This window comes from Aotus nancymaae, unplaced genomic scaffold (assembly GCF_030222135.1).
Source record: "Aotus nancymaae isolate 86718 unplaced genomic scaffold, 86718_ANA_hifiasm-v0.15.2.pri h1tg000097l, whole genome shotgun sequence".
NCBI lineage: Eukaryota > Metazoa > Chordata > Mammalia > Primates > Aotidae > Aotus > Aotus nancymaae.
In genome coordinates this window covers 2,067,177-2,084,047 of record NW_026988512.1, presented here as the reverse complement: position 1 = coordinate 2,084,047, position 16,871 = coordinate 2,067,177, and the positions used below count along the sequence as shown (strand labels likewise).

Here is a 16,871-nt window from a genome sequence, read left to right as displayed (position 1 = left end):
TCAGCAGGAGAAAATACATTTATAGTCAAATGACATGGGTAAACAGTGAATTTATACAAAGTTAAGCCAGTTTCTTTATGATAAGACCTTTCAGATACTTTCCCAGTGCACAATGTGAATCTCCAAAGAGCAAGTGAAACAAGAACCGTTTGCTAAACTTACTTGACCACAGAACGCTTCATTCTATCTCCATGGAAACTACTTCGTGAAGTCTCCTACTACGACTTTCTTCTCCAACAAAACTCACCCATTTGTGACCATTTGAACTCATTTTGTGCTTCTGCCTTTATATAAAAGAGAAGTTCTGTGAAATGTTGAAGAAGCAGGGATATGGCACTATTAATGGTCCGGGCACTATACAAATCGGTAACATTTGCCATTATTTTAGTTCAGAAACCCTAACCATGGATACTCTAACCGTGGATTGTGGAACCCAATACGAGTGTTACATATTGGGTTACATGTAACAAAATATGGAAGCTATTTTTAAAATGAATCAATTTAATAATACTGCTAGATGCTGTGAGAGGCAGGGACTCCCCGGCCTGGCACTGCCGCACACACACGCTTGAGCAGGAACAGAGGCGTGAGCATGGTGGTCAGCGGGCCGGTGGGCAGCAGATACCCTTTCTGTCCCTCCTTCGCCGTGACAGTCATCCCCAGGTAATCTTTGGGACTTGGAAAAGGCAGCTGCTCTCCCATCCTGGCTACGGTGAGTCACTCTGTGGCTAACAGGGCCACAAACGGAGAGCTTGGCACTCCAACTTTGCTGAAAGGAGGACAGCCACCAAAGTAGTAGGTAAAAACACAATTTTAGCAGCAGTGAAATAAAAAAAGGAAGAGAGGATGGGGCCAGGCCACACCTATAATTAAACTGTCCGTTTAGGAGAAGCTGAATCCAGAAGAAACACAAGCTGTAAAGTGAGAGAGGACAGGGAGCAGGGCTGCTGGAGAGCAGGGGAGGACAGGCTGGCATCAAGCGCTGCTCCGACTCTGCCCGGAAAGATTTGAGTTGGACACTGTCCAGTCACGTGTGTGGCTAACCATACTCTAAGCACTTTTCTCATGGCAGAGGAAGGAGCTGCCGTGGCTGTACCCCTGAATGCTCGTGGGGCCGGCATCGTGCCTGGGCCTCTTCCATGGAGGACCTCCAGTGTGTAGACAAGGTGCCAGCAGTGCCCTTGGAGGGCTGTGCCCTGGGTCCTGGGTGAAAGTCACAGCTGCTGGGGAAGTGAGAGCTCCATCTGGATACCAGAGAATGCTGGGACATCAGTGCAGCAGGAGCCGTCACAGAGAGCCGTGGCCAGGCAGCCCCACATCATGAGGCCTGTTCCAGGCATCCCCATGTCAGGGGGTCAAGTCCTCCCAGATCATGAGGCCTGCTCCAGGCAGCTGTGCTCTTCTTCTTCTGTCTGTAACCAGCTCCAGTCTAGGGCCTGAAAGTCAACAGGCATGTTAAAAATACAACAGCCACCAATACATCTCAGGTTATTTTTCCTCTTCAGGAGGCAATCAGCACAATTTAGAAACATATTGAACCGGGCTGGAGGCTCACGCCTGTAATCCCAGCACTTTGGGAGGCTAAGGTGGGCAGACCATGAGGTCAGGAGTTCGAGACCAGCCTGGCCAACATCGTGAAACCCTGTCTCTACTAAAAATACAAAAACTAGCTGGGCATGGTGGCGAGCTCCTGTAATCCCAGCTACTCAGGAAGTTGAGGCAGGAGAATCACTTGAACCTGGGAGGTGGGGGTTGTAGTGAGCTGAGATCATGCCACTGCACTCTATCCTGAGCGACAGAGTGAGACTCCATCTCAAAAAAAAAAACAAAAAACAAAAATAAAAAGAAACATATTGAAACCCCTGTATTGGCTGGGTATTGTGGCTCATGCCTGTCGTCACAGCACTTTGGCAGGCAGAGGCAAGTGGATCGCTTGAGGCCAGGAGTTCAAGACCAGCCTGGGCAACACAGCAAGACCCAGGCTGCATAAAATAAATAAATTAAATAAAAATTAAAAAGGTAAACCCTTTTATTTATAAGTCCTGTGACTACAGGCCACTCTTGAGCTAAGTTACATACTCAAACTGTACAGGATCTTTGCTTTGGATTGGCTCAGAGCCCTTGAGATTCCGTGACTGTGTGAACTGGAAAGGTAATGTCAGTACCACCGTGGCTCCCAGCACTCACTCCTGTGCTCACTGTGGGTAGCTCATCTCAGCTATGGATTTCCAGCCTCACCACATGACTCGGCCGAATGAGACTTCCTCTTCCTCCGACAGACATGCAAGTTAGCAATGAACTGATCAAAACATATCGTGTGCCAGGAGGAGGAGAGCGGCAAGGGATACAGAACGCCCACAGACTAGAGGAGGACACGTGACTACATCAGCAAAGGCTGCAATTCACATGGTATCCCCTGTAATTCTTCCAAAAGCTTAAAGTTAGGGGAAGTTAGCAAGGCATTAGCAGGTAAAGGCCATGTAAAGATCTAAGCAAATGATGCAGGATTCTCTCAACAATGGAAGCTTCGTCTTCATGTACCTGCACCTGGGCTAGTTTTCTCATAACTGGCGCTACACTACGCTCCAAGGCCCTGAGGACAAGGCCACGGCTGGTTCCTGCTGTACCACCAGACTCCCTAGTAACTCCACCCCCTCCCCTGCCCCGCACTCAACATACAAATGCTCGGCAGTAGCACGGACGGTACAGCGGGGACAATGCTACCTTCCTCCTCATCACTGGCATTATGTGCTGCAAGGATGAAGTAAGATAACACATAGATGTACTTGTAAGCCTCCAGTAACTGTTTGCCATCACTATTATGATGAATAAAAAGTGTGTACTAGAAAATCATAAATACACACTGAAAAAAATCAGCTGGGTGTGGTGATTGGTGATACCCACCTGTAGTCCCAGCTACTCAGGAGGCTAAGGCATGAGACTCACTTGTACCTGGGGGGCAGAGGGTGCAGTGAGCCAAGATCACGCCACTGCATGCCAGCCTGGGTGACAGAGCAAGACCCTATCACAAACAAGCAAACAAACAAACAAACGAACACTGAAGCTGAAAATAATGCCAGATTGCTTTTCCATTTTCTTTCTCTTTTGCTATAGAAAGAAGGGACGTGGAATTGCAGGGGCTCACACGAGCTATTACCGTAAAACTCTGGTCTTGCTCCCTCACGGTGTCCTGTATGGCATTTTCTAGCAGGGTGCAGAGGTTCTGTGCTTCAGCCACCAGTTCTTCACTAAAGAAAATGATCAAATTATTAGAAAGTGGTCATTATTAGTGATGAGAGCTAACACTGTTGTTTTAAAATATGCGAAAGAGTTTTGATAATTTTGATAATATCTTTTTTTGAGATGGAGTCTCACTCTGTCTCCCAGACTGGAGTGCAATGGCTCGATCTCGGCTCACTGCAACCTCCGCCACCCAGGTTCAAGTGATTCTCCTGCCTCAGCCTCCTGAATAGATGGGATTACAGGTGTGTGACACCACAGCTAATTTTTTTTTTTTTTGCATTTTTAATAGAGACTGGGTTTCACCATGTTGACTAGGATGGTCTTGAACTTCTGACCTTGTGATCCACCCACCTCGGCCTCCCAAAGTGTTGAGATTACAGGCATGAGCCACTGCACCCGGCCTTTTTGATAATATTTTTTAAATGAAGTAACAATTATTTTGATCTTGAGGGTCTTAAAACACCAACCCATTGACTAATACTTTCATTCATCTTGCTATGCACTTTCCACACATAAGCATTACTGTCCAAAATGCAAAAAAAGCAAACAGATCTCAATAAAAAGAAGTAAAAAGCTCTTTCTGCTTTCTGACTTACTAGATAGCTGAATTTAATTCTCAAACTGCCAAAATCTAAAGATATTCTTCAAATCACCTGTTTCCCAATTTTTGAAGTAGACCAAAACAAAACAGAACAGGCCAAGCAATTGGGCTCCATAGTTCCTCAGAATCTGCTGAAAAGCAAGTTCTGGGATTTGATCTCCTTTAATCTCTCTCTCCTCTTCTCTATAATAAGAAACGCATGTTTCCTCTTAGGACTAGGCCATGGTGAGAAAGAACAGCATGTAATAAAACATCCATCTTTTTCTAACCTCAGCTACGCTGTGGGGAGACGAGAGACATCCTGTATACCTAGGTCCACCTTTCTAGAGCTTTGAGGATATCACTGAAGGGAATAAGCCACATAAGGGAAGACAGTGCCCCAGAACTCCTCTCACTCTGCAAAATGTGACAATCTGATGGCAGGAGCCATTTTTGCCAAGCCTCGGGGCCTCTAGCTAGGCTAAAGGCTCAGTGCCGGCCCAGAGGGCAATGGAAGAGGCTCCTGGCCTAGCTGCTATCCTCCAGGAGCTCATAAGATGTTGGGGAAATAATTTTTATTTAATAAAAAAAAGGCTGGGCGCAGTGGCTCACGCCTGTAATTCCAGCACTTTGGGAGTCTGAGGCGGATGGATCACGAGGTCAGGAGATCGAGACCATTCTGGCTAACATGGTTAAACCCTGTCTCTACTAAAAATACAAAAAAAATCTGCCGGGCGCAGTGGCTCATGCCTGTAATTCCAGCACTTTGGGAGGCAGAGGTGGGCGGATCACAAGGTCAAGAGATTGAGACCATCCTGGCCAACATGGTGAAACCCCATCTCTACTAAAAAAAATACAAATATTAGCCGGGCATGGTGGCATGCGCCTGTGGTCCCAGCTACTGAGGAGGCTGAGGTAGAAGAATCGCTTGAACCCAGGAGGCAGAGGTTGCAGTGAGCCGAGATTGCACCACTGCACAGCCTGGTGACAGAGCAAGACTCTGTCTCAGAAAAAAAACAAAACAAAAAACAAAAAAATCAGCCGGGCATGGTGGCACAAACCTGCAGTCCCGGTTACTCAGGAGGCTGAGGCAGGAGAATTGCTCACACCCAGGAGGTGAAGGTTGCAGTGAGCCGAGATCACACCACTGCACTCTAGCCTGGGTGACAGAGCGAGACTCCGTCTCAGAAAAAAAAAAAAGAGACAGGGTCTCACTACATTGCCCAGGCTTGCCTCGAACTCCTGCGAACCTCCTGCCGCGGCCTCCCAAAGTGCTGGGATTACAAGTGTGTGCCACCGTGCCCAGCAGAGAGAAAAATTAAGAATCCGCGGTTACCTATGATTAAATACCAAAACAGGATACAAACTCCCCAAGGACAAGATTCCTCAAAGCAGCTGTACTGAGATAATTTACACAGTATAAAGCTCACCCATTTAAAGTATACAATTCAAAGGTTTTTGCATATTTACAGTTGTGCAACCATGACCATATATAGTTTTAGAATGTTTTCATCATCCTCAGGAGAAATCATGCATTATCAGACACTCCCATCCCCCTTCCCTGCCCCAGGCAATCATCAGTGTTTCCCACGCCTAGAGATTAGCCTGCAGGAACCCATAGGGCCCTGCACACAGAAGGTGTCAAACAAAACAAACCACAGGAAGAGATGAGCGTGGGAGCAGAGGTGGCGTGCAGTGTGCTGGAGATGAGCGTGGGAGCAGAGGTGGCGTGCAGTGTGCTGGAGATGAGCGTGGGAGCAGAGGTGGCGTGCAGTGTGCTGGAGATGAGCGTGGGAGCAGAGGTGGCGTGCAGTGTGCTGGAGATGAGCGTGGGAGCAGAGGTGGCGTGCAGTGTGCTGGAGATGAGCGTGGGAGCAGAGGTGGCGTGCAGTGTGCTGGAGATGAGCGTGGGAGCAGAGGTGGCGTGCAGTGTGCTGGAGATGAGCGTGGGAGCAGAGGTGGCGTGCAGTGTGCTGGAGATGAGCGTGGGAGCAGAGGTGGCGTGCAGTGTGCTGGAGATGAGCGTGGGAGCAGAGGTGGCGTGCAGTGTGCTGGAGATGAGCGTGGGAGCAGAGGTGGCGTGCAGTGTGCTGGAGATGAGCGTGGGAGCAGAGGTGGCGTGCAGTGTGCTGGAGATGAGCGTGGGAGCAGAGGTGGCGTGCAGTGTGCTGGAGATGAGCGTGGGAGCAGAGGTGGCGTGCAGTGTGCTGGAGATGAGCGTGGGAGCAGAGGTGGCGTGCAGTGTGCTGGAGATGAGCGTGGGAGCAGAGGTGGCGTGCAGTGTGCTGGAGATGAGCGTGGGAGCAGAGGTGGCGTGCAGTGTGCTGGAGATGAGCGTGGGAGCAGAGGTGGCGTGCAGTGTGCTGGAGATGAGCGTGGGAGCAGAGGTGGCGTGCAGTGTGCTGGAGATGAGCGTGGGAGCAGAGGTGGCGTGCAGTGTGCTGGAGATGAGCGTGGGAGCAGAGGTGGCGTGCAGTGTGCTGGAGATGAGCGTGGGAGCAGAGGTGGCGTGCAGTGTGCTGGAGATGAGCGTGGGAGCAGAGGTGGCGTGCAGTGTGCTGGAGATGAGCGTGGGAGCAGAGGTGGCGTGCAGTGTGCTGGAGATGAGCGTGGGAGCAGAGGTGGCGTGCAGTGTGCTGGAGATGAGCGTGGGAGCAGAGGTGGCGTGCAGTGTGCTGGAGATGAGCGTGGGAGCAGAGGTGGCGTGCAGTGTGCTGGAGAACTGGTGGAGGGCCTGCTAGACACAGACTGCTGGGCACCAACCGTGAGCTCCCAAACCAGGTCTCCAGCAGGACCTGAGAATTTGATGCTGCGCTGCTGGACCAGATGAGACCTGAAGAAGCTCAGACCTGAGCATCTATAATGGAGTGGGAAGCTGTTATTCATGACTGACTAAGGAACATCTTGGTCAGGGTGGTATTTCGTGAAGACTAATTCAACCAGACAAGGCCTGGCACCAGAAAGGCAGGAGGCGGAAAGCCCTGCCCCATACCCCTCCCCCCGGGCCCGCCACCATGGTTCAGGCAAGAGGAGGGAGAGGATGGGAAGGTCAGAGGCACCAGAAGGAGGGTGGTGACTCAGTAACTCAAGGTGTTGGTGAGGTGATGGGGGACAGATGGCTCAGGGGAGAGGAAGCAGGCCTCCCTGAAGGAATGTGGCTTCCCATGGATAAAAGGTAACAGCGTGTGCCTGACCAGCACTTCCAATGTTCTCATTAAGTAGTCATCCAAGCCTTGGAAAAAGAAACTAGTTAGTAAGTTTCGAGGGACCATGAGAGCAAAACTTGTAACACTTTTGTCCCCACAGGACCTAGCAGATGCAACAAACACGCAGAGAAGCGGTAAAATCATCGGACAGACATTCACCAGTGATGAATGCTTCCGTCCCCAATCTCCTGACGTGCCCTCAATGGTCACACTTAGCACTCCTAAGGAGGACCTACCTCTTCTTGGCTGTCTCGGATAAGCTGTCAGAGGTCGTGGAAGGCTGAGACATCAGCTGCCCAGGCTGGCTAAGTCGAGAGGCATTCATGCTATCTGGGCTTCCACTGACGGGACCACGGACCTTGCTCTAGGGGACAAAATCAAAAGAAATTAGGAGCCAAGTGATGAATCACACTTTGCATTCATGCCACAGTATTTTCTCAGGAGAAAACTGGCTGTCAGACACCAGAGCTATCCCTAGAGCCCACCAGTCAGCTCCCCTACCCGAGGGTCGGCTGGTGCTTTGCATCTGGCTTCAAAAATGTTTCTGTATCAAAAGGGGAATGTTTGAGGAAAGGGTTCTAAATTTAGAAGGCCGGAGTGCCTACATTTATTTGCAGGGTTTTTTGTTTTTTTTTTAATCAGCTTTATTCCTTTATTTATTTATTTATCGAGAGTCTCACTCTGTTGCCCAGGCTGGAGTGCAGTGGCATGATCTTGGCTCACTGCAACCTCCACCTCCTGAGTTCAAGCGATTCTCCTGCCTCAGCCTCTTTTGTATTTTTAGTAGAGATGGTTTTTCACCTTATTTGCCAGGTTGGTCTCGAACTCCTGACCTCAGGTGACCCACCAGCCTTAGCCTCCCAAAGTTCTGGGATTCATGATCCACTTCACCCAGCCCCTTAATGAACTTTTACAAGAAAAGAACAGGAAAGTATTTTTACTCTTTTCCAGGCAGAAGACAGACACACACAAAAAGGCTATGGTAGTTCCTGTGGCTCACATCCTATATAACCTGGCTGAGAAGCCAGGACGCCCTGACTCCCAGGGGGCTGCAGCCACTGCCTCTCCCAGCTTGAAGGATCAAGCCATCGGCTCCTGCTCCAGCTACCTGAGGCTCCTCAGCTCACAGCCCACAACCAGCCGCCAACCTTCAGGTCACCCCTCTGCTGATCTCTGCCCCGTATGGTCCTCACCCCACCTGTGTGACCCCCCACCCCATCCCTGCCCCTGGCACTCACTGTGGCCTGCAGTCCCTCAGGCCATGGAACTCTCCTGGCTCCACATCCTCCCCTCCGGCAAAACCTCAAGGCCCACACATCAAGAAGCCATGCAAGTGCCCAAGCCTTCCGTTCCTTGTCCTCCTGCTGACTGTGCCCGGGGAGGGGCCCAGCATTGGCCTCCTGTGTTTCTGCCCTGGACCACAAGTGCAGCAGGGGACCGGTGCCTGCGCTTCCGGGCTCCCTCCCGGCCAGGCCTTGCCCCGGCTCCTGCCCCATCCTGTCCTGTGCTGCACAGGGGTGGCTCAACTCCGACCCAGAGAGCAGCCCTTCTCAGTGCTGAGGTTGGCCAGGGATTCAGATCCTCCAGCTGTCTGGAGAGGGATTTCCCCAAATCCCAGATGTGATCACATCTCCACACTCAAGTTCCTTTAATATCAAGGGAAAAGACAGATCCTGCCATGTGTACTGTGTGCTTTGAAAATGAACATGGGCTGGGCACTGTGGCTCACGCCTGTAATCCCAGCACTTTGGGAGGCCAGGGCGGGCAGACTTCTTGAGGGCAGGAGTTTGAGACCATCCTGGCCAACATGGTAAAACCCCATCTCCACTAAAAATACAAAAATTGGCTGGGTGTGGTGGCATGAGCCTATAGTCCTAGCTATTTGGGAGGCTGAGACAGGAGAATCACTTGAACCGAGGGGGTGGAGGTTGCAGTGAACTGAGATTGTGCAGCTGCACTCCACCTGGGAGACGGAGCAAGACTTTGTCTCAAAAAAGGAAGAAAACATTATACAAAAATTAGCTGGGCGTGGTGGCGGGCACCTGTAATCCCAGCTACTTGGGAAGCTGAGGCAGGAGAACCACTTGAACCCAGGAGGCGGAGGTTGCAGTGAGCTGAGATCGTGCCACCACACTCCAGTCTGCGTGACAAAGCAAAGCATGGCCCGCATAAGCTCGCCCTTGCCTTCAGCAGCTTCATCCTCCATCGCAGCCTCCCCACGCACCAGCCTGTCCCCACTTGGAACACACTGATTCCCCAGGCTCTCTGCCTTTGATAAAGCAACATCTCTGTCCTGGAACGTCCTCACTCTTCAGCTGGATAGCTCCTTATGAACTTTCTTATTGTTCCCTCTCTTCTAAGACAAGCTGGAGCTCCCCCTGTGCACGGAAACTGCAGCTCATGCCTCCTGGAGCTGCTTCCCAGCCCTTCCCACCCTAAGCGGCTCTCGCTTATGCCCGTCTGTGCCCCTTGAAGGATCAGGCCCTCCTGGGAATAGGTGCCATGCCTTCTCCCCGGTGTGTCTTGCTGGGCATACAGTCAGCATTTAATAAATGCTCAATGGATGTAAAGGACACATCAGGTATCATTTGCGAATACCTGCACCTCCCTCTCCTCTTCAGATCCTCTCTGTGTCATCATCCTGCTTTCTCCTTTTCCTCTCTTCTTACAGGAAGATATGTCACTCACGCTCCCAAGGCATGCCCAGCGCTCTGGCATGCCACCCCAGTCCCCCTGTTCTCTGCACTGTGTGTGTCATGCCCTCCGCCTTTGGCAACGAGAATCTCTTAGGGCGCCACCTCCTGCTTCCACCATGAGCAACCATCTCCCTCTTTCCTTCCCTTTGCTCTTTTTTTTTTTTTTAATTTTATTTCTTTATCCTCATTGTAGAACTGACCCTTTGCTCTTAAAGGCAACTGATGCCTAAGTCACTCTTCCATCCCTGTCACCTTCTCTGCAGCCTTTCACGACGGGGCTCCCACGACACGGCCAGGCCTGGCTCTTCTCTCATCTCACTTCTTGGCTGTTTTGTTTCACATTTCCCCCCCATGTGACATTCCATGGACTCACAGCTATGTTAAGATGGTGTGCACAGAAAGCCCGGGTTACTGCACTGACAGCAGTGCGGATGCAGGCGATGGGCAACTAAGTCGCACTGCCGAACATGACAGTGGGCTGAATTGGGGGTCCTAAGAAGAATATGCCACATCCCAACTTCTAGAACTCCTCTGAGTGTGACCATACTTGGAGAAACAACTCCTGTGAGTGTGACCATACTTGGAGAAAGCATCTTTAGAGATGTAATTAAATTAGGGATCCCGGCCGGGCATGGTGGCTCATGCCTGTAATCCCAGCACTCTGGGAGGCTGAGGTGGGCGGATCACAAGGTCAGGAGTTTGAGATCAGCCTGGCCAATATGGTGAAACCCCATCTCTACTAAAAATACAAAAATTAGCTGGGTGTGGTGGTGGGCACCTATAATCCCAGTTACTCAGGAGGCTGAGGCAGGAGAATCACTTGAACCTAGGAGGCGGAGGTTGCAGTGAGCTGAGACCGTGCCACTGCACTCCAGTCTGGGTAACAGAGCAAGACTCCATCTCAAAAAAAATAAAATAAAATAAAAAATAGGGATCCCGAGATGACATCACCCTGGACTATTTGGGTGGAACCCAAATCCAATGACAAGTCTTCTTATAAGAGATACCCAGATGAGGGACACAGGGGTCACGTGAAGATAGAGACAGAGACTGGAGTGATGCAGTCACACACCAAAGAACGCCTGGAGCCGCCGGGAGCTGGAAGAGGCAAGGACAGTCCCTCCCCGAGAGCCCTCAGAGACAGCTCGGCCCTGCTGACGTGGCACTTTCAACTTCTGGGCTCTAGAGCTCAGATAACACATTTGTTTTTGTTTTTAGCAGAGACAGGGTCTTGCTCTGTTGCCCAGTTGGAATGTAGTGGCGTGATCACAGCTCACAGCAGCCTTTAACTCCTGGGCTCAAGCGATCCTCTGACCTCAGCCTCCTCAAACTGCTGGGGTTACAGGCATGAGCCACCATGCCTGACCCAAATTTCTGTTGTTTTAGCCTTTCAGTTTGTGATCATCTTTACAGTAGCCATAGGAAAGTAATATACAGATAAATGAAAATGATTAGCACAGGCCTTTCCTCTGACCTTCCTGCTCACACCAAGTCAAAAAACAGCGACATGAAAACTGAGCAGCAGCTGAGTGGGCTAATGATGGCTCTGTGGTGTCCTGTGTGGGATGGTGGCGGTGCACACAGGCGGAAAGGCACAGGTGGCTGGTGGGCCAGGGGCCCGGGACCACAGTGCTCACTCACACAAGCGATCTTCAGGAGATTCCAGAGCTCCTTCTGCCGCTTCTCCTGCAGCCGGACAACAGTCTTCTCATCCTCATTCATCAAGCTCACCACCTCTTCCACCTTGGGCAGCAGTTCCAGTGCCTTCTGCTTGCAAACCACAGTTTTACTGCAAAGAATAAACACGACAAACTCTAATGGCATTTGGGCTGGAGAAAGCAGAAGCCGTGGCAACTGTGCATCTGGTCAGCAGCTGCAGAAAGTCACTTTGCGAGGTCCAGCGAATCAGAGCACAGGGAGGAAGGGGACCTCGCACCCAGCCTGCATCTCCCAGTCCTTCCTCCAGAGCAGGAAGGTCAGGGCTCATACCTGAGCTGTGTGTAGATCACTCGCACTTTCTTCTCGAAGCTCTGAATTGCCTGAAGCAGCAGCCGCACCATTTCCTGACTGTCACCCTCAGTTCGCTGGTCTGGAGAGAGGGAGGGTAGCCTAGTTCCTCAAGGAAGCCAGCAGAGTAGCGATGCCCCAGAAATGAGCTAAGGAGAAGCCCGAGGCAGACACAGAAGCCCACTCACCTCGCGGCTTTTCTCTTAGTCTCCTGTAGAGCTCCCTGGCTTGCTCCTCTCTAAAATATACAAAGAAGTTCTGTCTAGATTTGAGGTAAAATGACGGCTAATTTTTATATTTTCTTGGAGAGATAGAGTTTCACCATGTTGCCCAGGCTGGTCTTGAATTTCTAAGTTGAGGCAATCCTCTTGCCTTGGCCTCCCAAAGTGCTGGGATTACAGGTGTGAGCCACTGGGCCTGGCCAAAAATAAATTTGTTTTTAAATTTGCTGAGCATGGTGGGATGCGCCTATAGTCCCAGTTATTTGGGAGGCTGAGGTGGGAGGACTGCTTGAGCCTGGGAGGTTGAGGCTGTAGTGAGCTATGATTGTGCCACTGCATTCCAGCCTGGGCAACAGAGCAAGACCCTGTCTCTTAAAAAAAATACACAAACACAAACACAAATAAAATAACTAGAGGAGAATAAAGGGTTAAGTAACTAGAGAAAATACAGAATCAAAGTTCTGACATTCGGAGCTCCTGTCCTAAGAATCCTAAACAGGGAACACTGCTGAGCTCACAGTGACACAGCCCTTGACAGGCTGACCCAGCCTGCCTGGTTCCCTCCGTCTGCACACCAGGAGCACATACATGTGATCTTCAGATAGGAGTGATCTGCCCAGAACCCTCCTACCCTCCTGGAGCCAATGCCGAATACCTGACAAAGACTCAAACGAACGGCTTCCAGGTCCGAGCTCCTAAGCCTCATCGGGTTCTTCCTTCTCTGTCTTACTTTCTGCTCTGAGCTATGCCCGTGTCAGGGAGTGACAAATCAGGGGAGTCTGATACAGGGGTGGAGGCTGCTTGCATTTTACAGCCTTACGGATTACGGACTACCTCTCAAATGCGTCATCTGAACTAATCGTTAGACGTTCGTGAGGCCAGACTGCTTTTCTTGCCACTGAACAGATTTGGAAACTAAGGCTCAGTGATGATTTGCTGGAGACGACCCACAGGGTAGCATGCTCTAGAGGATAATGGTCCCACACGGCCACTGAGGGTTCCCTCAACACACACAGAAGCTCCAGGGGTGTCTGTGTGTGCTGGGCACAGTGAGACCCCCGAGCTGGTACTCACAGGTCATCCAGCGTCCCCCCCTGCTTCCGGCCCATGGGGCTCCTCTGCAAGTCCACAATGTCGGTCTGCAGCGCCATCATCCGCTCCACCAGGAGTTTCACTTCATTCTCCTAATGGAAAAGCTGTGCTAATGTCAACTGATGTGGTAGGAGCATTCTGAGATGCAAGATCTGCGGGGGGCAAGGCTAGGGACCCTCCACACTCCTTGAGGACTCTCAACAGACTGGCTCAAAGGCATGTGGACTGTGGAGTCAGAATGGCTGTGTTTGCCTCTCGGTCCACCACCTTCTAGTTGTGTGACCCCTGGGCAAGTTACTTACCCCCAGGTACAGTTCCCTTTTGCATAAAATAGGCTTCTGACAGGGCCATTTGAGGAGTTATATAAGATGAAGTACTTAAAGCTTCTGGTGTGCTGCCTGGCATATGGAAGATGCCCAAGGCACATTACTTTCTCTTCACTTAATCTGTCTATCTCAATGCCACCCAGGAGGGAGGCCCACGCTGCTTTATTTCATAGATTATGAGTCCCAAGATGGGGAGAAGCACTCACGCTTTCTATGGTTAACATTTACCATTAAACACACATATCTATCAGTACTAATTTAAAAATAGATACGAAGACACAGGTGAAGATCCTTGCCCAAGTGCACAGGGAAAGACAGGGGATAAGTCCAGGAAAAAGCCCCAGAGCCCAGCTTCAGCCTTCAGTTTGTGTGAGTTTCTTAAGTCACACATATTTCCTTTGCCTTCATAATTAACATTTTTGGTGGCATCTGATTCACGCTGTCCTGACACTTTCTGCCTAGACCTTTTATTTCCTACGGATTTAGTGTCCCAATAAAATTAGTCAAAAACCTTCTAAAAGAGGGAGTGGGAGTGTCGATCATCCCATCCTACGCCCTCCCTAACGGGAAACGGTCTCAGCTCTTCCCCAAGGGAACCATCTCTGTCCATCCATGCAGCTCTTGCATCTGGCCACAGAGGGGCTCCCTGTACTGGCTACTCTCTTGGCCTCTTTCCAGTCAGTCCAGTTAAGCTCAACGCATGGTGAGGAACAACTGATTTTTGACAGAGATCAACCCAGTGTTGATGAGAAAGTGAAAAGTGGGAACACAAAACTTCACCCCTCAGTAAGTTCAAAAACCCAGAATAAGTCTCCTACCCGCCCACATTGCTCCACAGCCTGCTCCATTTCCCTCCAGGCCAGCAGCAGTTTATCTGATGCTGAAAAAAAAATTGAGAAGGAAGAACAAAACAAAACAAAATAAAAACACCACAAAACTAAAACGAAATAAGCAACTCAATTATAATAGGACAAAAGAAACCTCAGAGAGAGGAAAAGAAAAAACAAAACACAGTCTCTCTAAATGCCCTGCAAAGCGCACACTCACTGATCCCAAACTCGGTTTGCTCGTTGTACTTCTCCAGGTCAATCTGGATGCTGGTTTTGAAGAAATCCGACTTGGCCTTGAGCTGCTGAGACATGGAAGCCATGGAATTCTTCATCTTGGAGAGGCAGCTGTTGTTCCGGAGGAGATTCATCCTGCAGGAACCACAAGGAACAGAGTCTTGGAGCATCTCTGGGATCCAAATTCCATTTTCTGTGCAATAGCAAAACCCCCTCAAATGTCAGGGGAGGTCCCAGTTACAATTATCATCATCATCATCATCATTATTACAGCAGCCACTCATAACTCAAGGACTTTCTAGCCCTCAGAAACGCCTGAGGTTCTGCACCAAACTTGGCATCAGGCAAAGGAAGACACAAAGGGCCAATAATGTTGGCAAATGAGTCACACTGGGGAAGGAGTCCGTAAGTCCCCAGCAGGACAGTCAGGGGAGTTCTGCTAATCCATGTGGTAGCAACCTCCTCTGGGTTCCCAATCTGGCCGCAGCTCCGCCAGCCCAGCCTCAGTTCTGCGCTCCTCACCTGTGCCGACCACACCCACCTCGTCGGGTCTAAAGGGGCCTCCTTCAGTCCACCCGCCCAAACCTTCCCGTCCATCCAAACCAGTGTCTCTCTTTTGTTGCTCCTAACAGTTGCTACTGGGTTCCTGCCTCAGCCACCTCCCTGTGGCCAAAGCCACCACGCACTTTTAAATAAATTAAGTTAAAAAAATAAAAAAGCCTGGCACGCTACATGGCAGCTCGCTGTCCCTGCTGCAGCCGGTTGCAATCCTCCTTCAGGGTCTGGATGCTGTGCCAGACCTGGCCCCACACCTTCCTCAGCTGGAAGAAGGCAAGGTTCCTCTTGGGCTCTTGAACTAGAGACAGAGACACAAGCAACTGTCAGAGAATAACCACAGTAACTCCCCTACAGTTAACCACATCCTGCCTCGCAACGCTGCTGCACTCTCACGTTTTGTACCTACTACAGGATCACGTAACTCCGGAGGGTGTTATGCCTGGTTACTGTCACACACATGTTTTTATACCCATGACAGCATGAGCATGTACCAGGTAGTCAATAAGCAGCTGTTGATTTGAAGAAAAACTTTATGAACCATTTGGACACATGTGTATAGAGGGCTGTATGTTTTCAATAAAAACACTTTTTTTTTTTTTTTAGAGATAAGGTCTCGCTCTGTCACCCAGGCTACCATACAGTGGGGTTGATCATGGCTCACTGCAGCCTTGAACTCTCAGCCTCAAGCAATCCTGCCTCAGCCTCCTGAATACCTGGACTACAGGCATGCACCACCACATCTGGCTAATTTCTAAATTTTTTGTAGAGATGATATCTCACTGTAGTACCCAGGCTGGTCTTGAACTCTTGGGCTCAAATGATCCATCTCCTGCCTCACCTTCCTAAAGTGCTGGGATTACAGGCGTGAGCCACCATGCTTGGCCTAGGAGGGTGAAATTGACTGATGGTTTCCTGTACTCGCTCTTGCCTAGCTACTCCTTGCATGTCCTAAATTAGGAAGGCTGCCCCGAGGACCAGCAATACTGACTTCCTTTGTGTGGCTCCCTCCCCTGCCTTGTCCCACACATAACTAATTATTTAGAGAAACAAAACAAAACAAATTCTTACGGATATAGCTGACACTTTCAGGCTGGGGCCGTGGGGAGATCTGAGTCTCATAGGTGATTTTACTGTTGTCGAAGAGAAAAACAAGATCCATGTCCAATGTGCGGCCCTCATTTAACTGCAAAGGGACAAGAACAATCCTCTCTTTTCCAACTAACAATGGAGAGGTTCCAGAGCTTTCCCCACTGCTCCGCAAGAGCATCTTCAGCCAGCGAGTAAGAAGCATCCTTGAAGTCTTTCTTAACGTCTCCAGCCTACACCCACTGTCTGAATGCATTCCTATCTACAAACTTATTACATTCTATTTTACTCTCTTCCCTGTGAAGTTGAGAAATTCACTGTATACTTCCCTGTGCAATGATTATTTCTCATATGATAACTTTATCTCCACAAGTCAGCAGAGGCCGTGTCTTACACAGCTGTAGTTAACTCAGGTGCCTAACCCAGTTCTGTACACAGAGGCCATTATAAACAGTTTCAGTTGACTCAAGACAGTGCAGCATCATTTTTTTAACACACTTGGAAGAGGGCCAAGTGGGCAACTCGAGAGATTAAAGTGCTACAGCATCACTTTTTGCAATAAAGGCAAGAAAAAGGCCTTGGAGGGTCTGAGAGTAACAAGTCCGGCAAGGCGATTTGTGTTTCCTCTCAGGACACACAGAGGAGCCCATACACCAACTTACCAGGCAGGTATCTGCACTGTGTGATTAACAGACTACATGACAAAGTAGAATGGAAATCTGAAGGTGTGATGAGTTTCCCAGGAGGCACAGCCAAAGAAAACACGGTGGTGTGTACGAAGCCAGGGCTCAC

At 50.0% G+C, this 16,871-nt stretch overlaps 1 protein-coding gene across 1 annotated transcript in view; it reads right to left on the bottom strand.

Annotated features, from left to right (window-relative positions):
- The window catches only part of IKBKB (inhibitor of nuclear factor kappa B kinase subunit beta), a 60,615-nt gene continuing 43,744 nt past the window's right edge, over window positions 1-16,871 (bottom strand). Inside the window, exons 11-21 of the mRNA XM_012476043.3 lie at window positions 16,062-16,176; window positions 15,168-15,291; window positions 14,419-14,570; window positions 14,190-14,251; window positions 13,028-13,137; window positions 11,921-11,970; window positions 11,715-11,814; window positions 11,367-11,514; window positions 7,266-7,393; window positions 3,158-3,248; window positions 1-1,436 (exon numbers count right to left, since the gene is read on the bottom strand). Coding sequence (XP_012331466.1) covers window positions 1,371-1,436; window positions 3,158-3,248; window positions 7,266-7,393; window positions 11,367-11,514; window positions 11,715-11,814; window positions 11,921-11,970; window positions 13,028-13,137; window positions 14,190-14,251; window positions 14,419-14,570; window positions 15,168-15,291; window positions 16,062-16,176 — 1,146 coding nt within the window. The 3' untranslated portion in view covers window positions 1-1,370. The remainder of the gene's footprint in view (window positions 1,437-3,157; window positions 3,249-7,265; window positions 7,394-11,366; window positions 11,515-11,714; window positions 11,815-11,920; window positions 11,971-13,027; window positions 13,138-14,189; window positions 14,252-14,418; window positions 14,571-15,167; window positions 15,292-16,061; window positions 16,177-16,871) is intronic.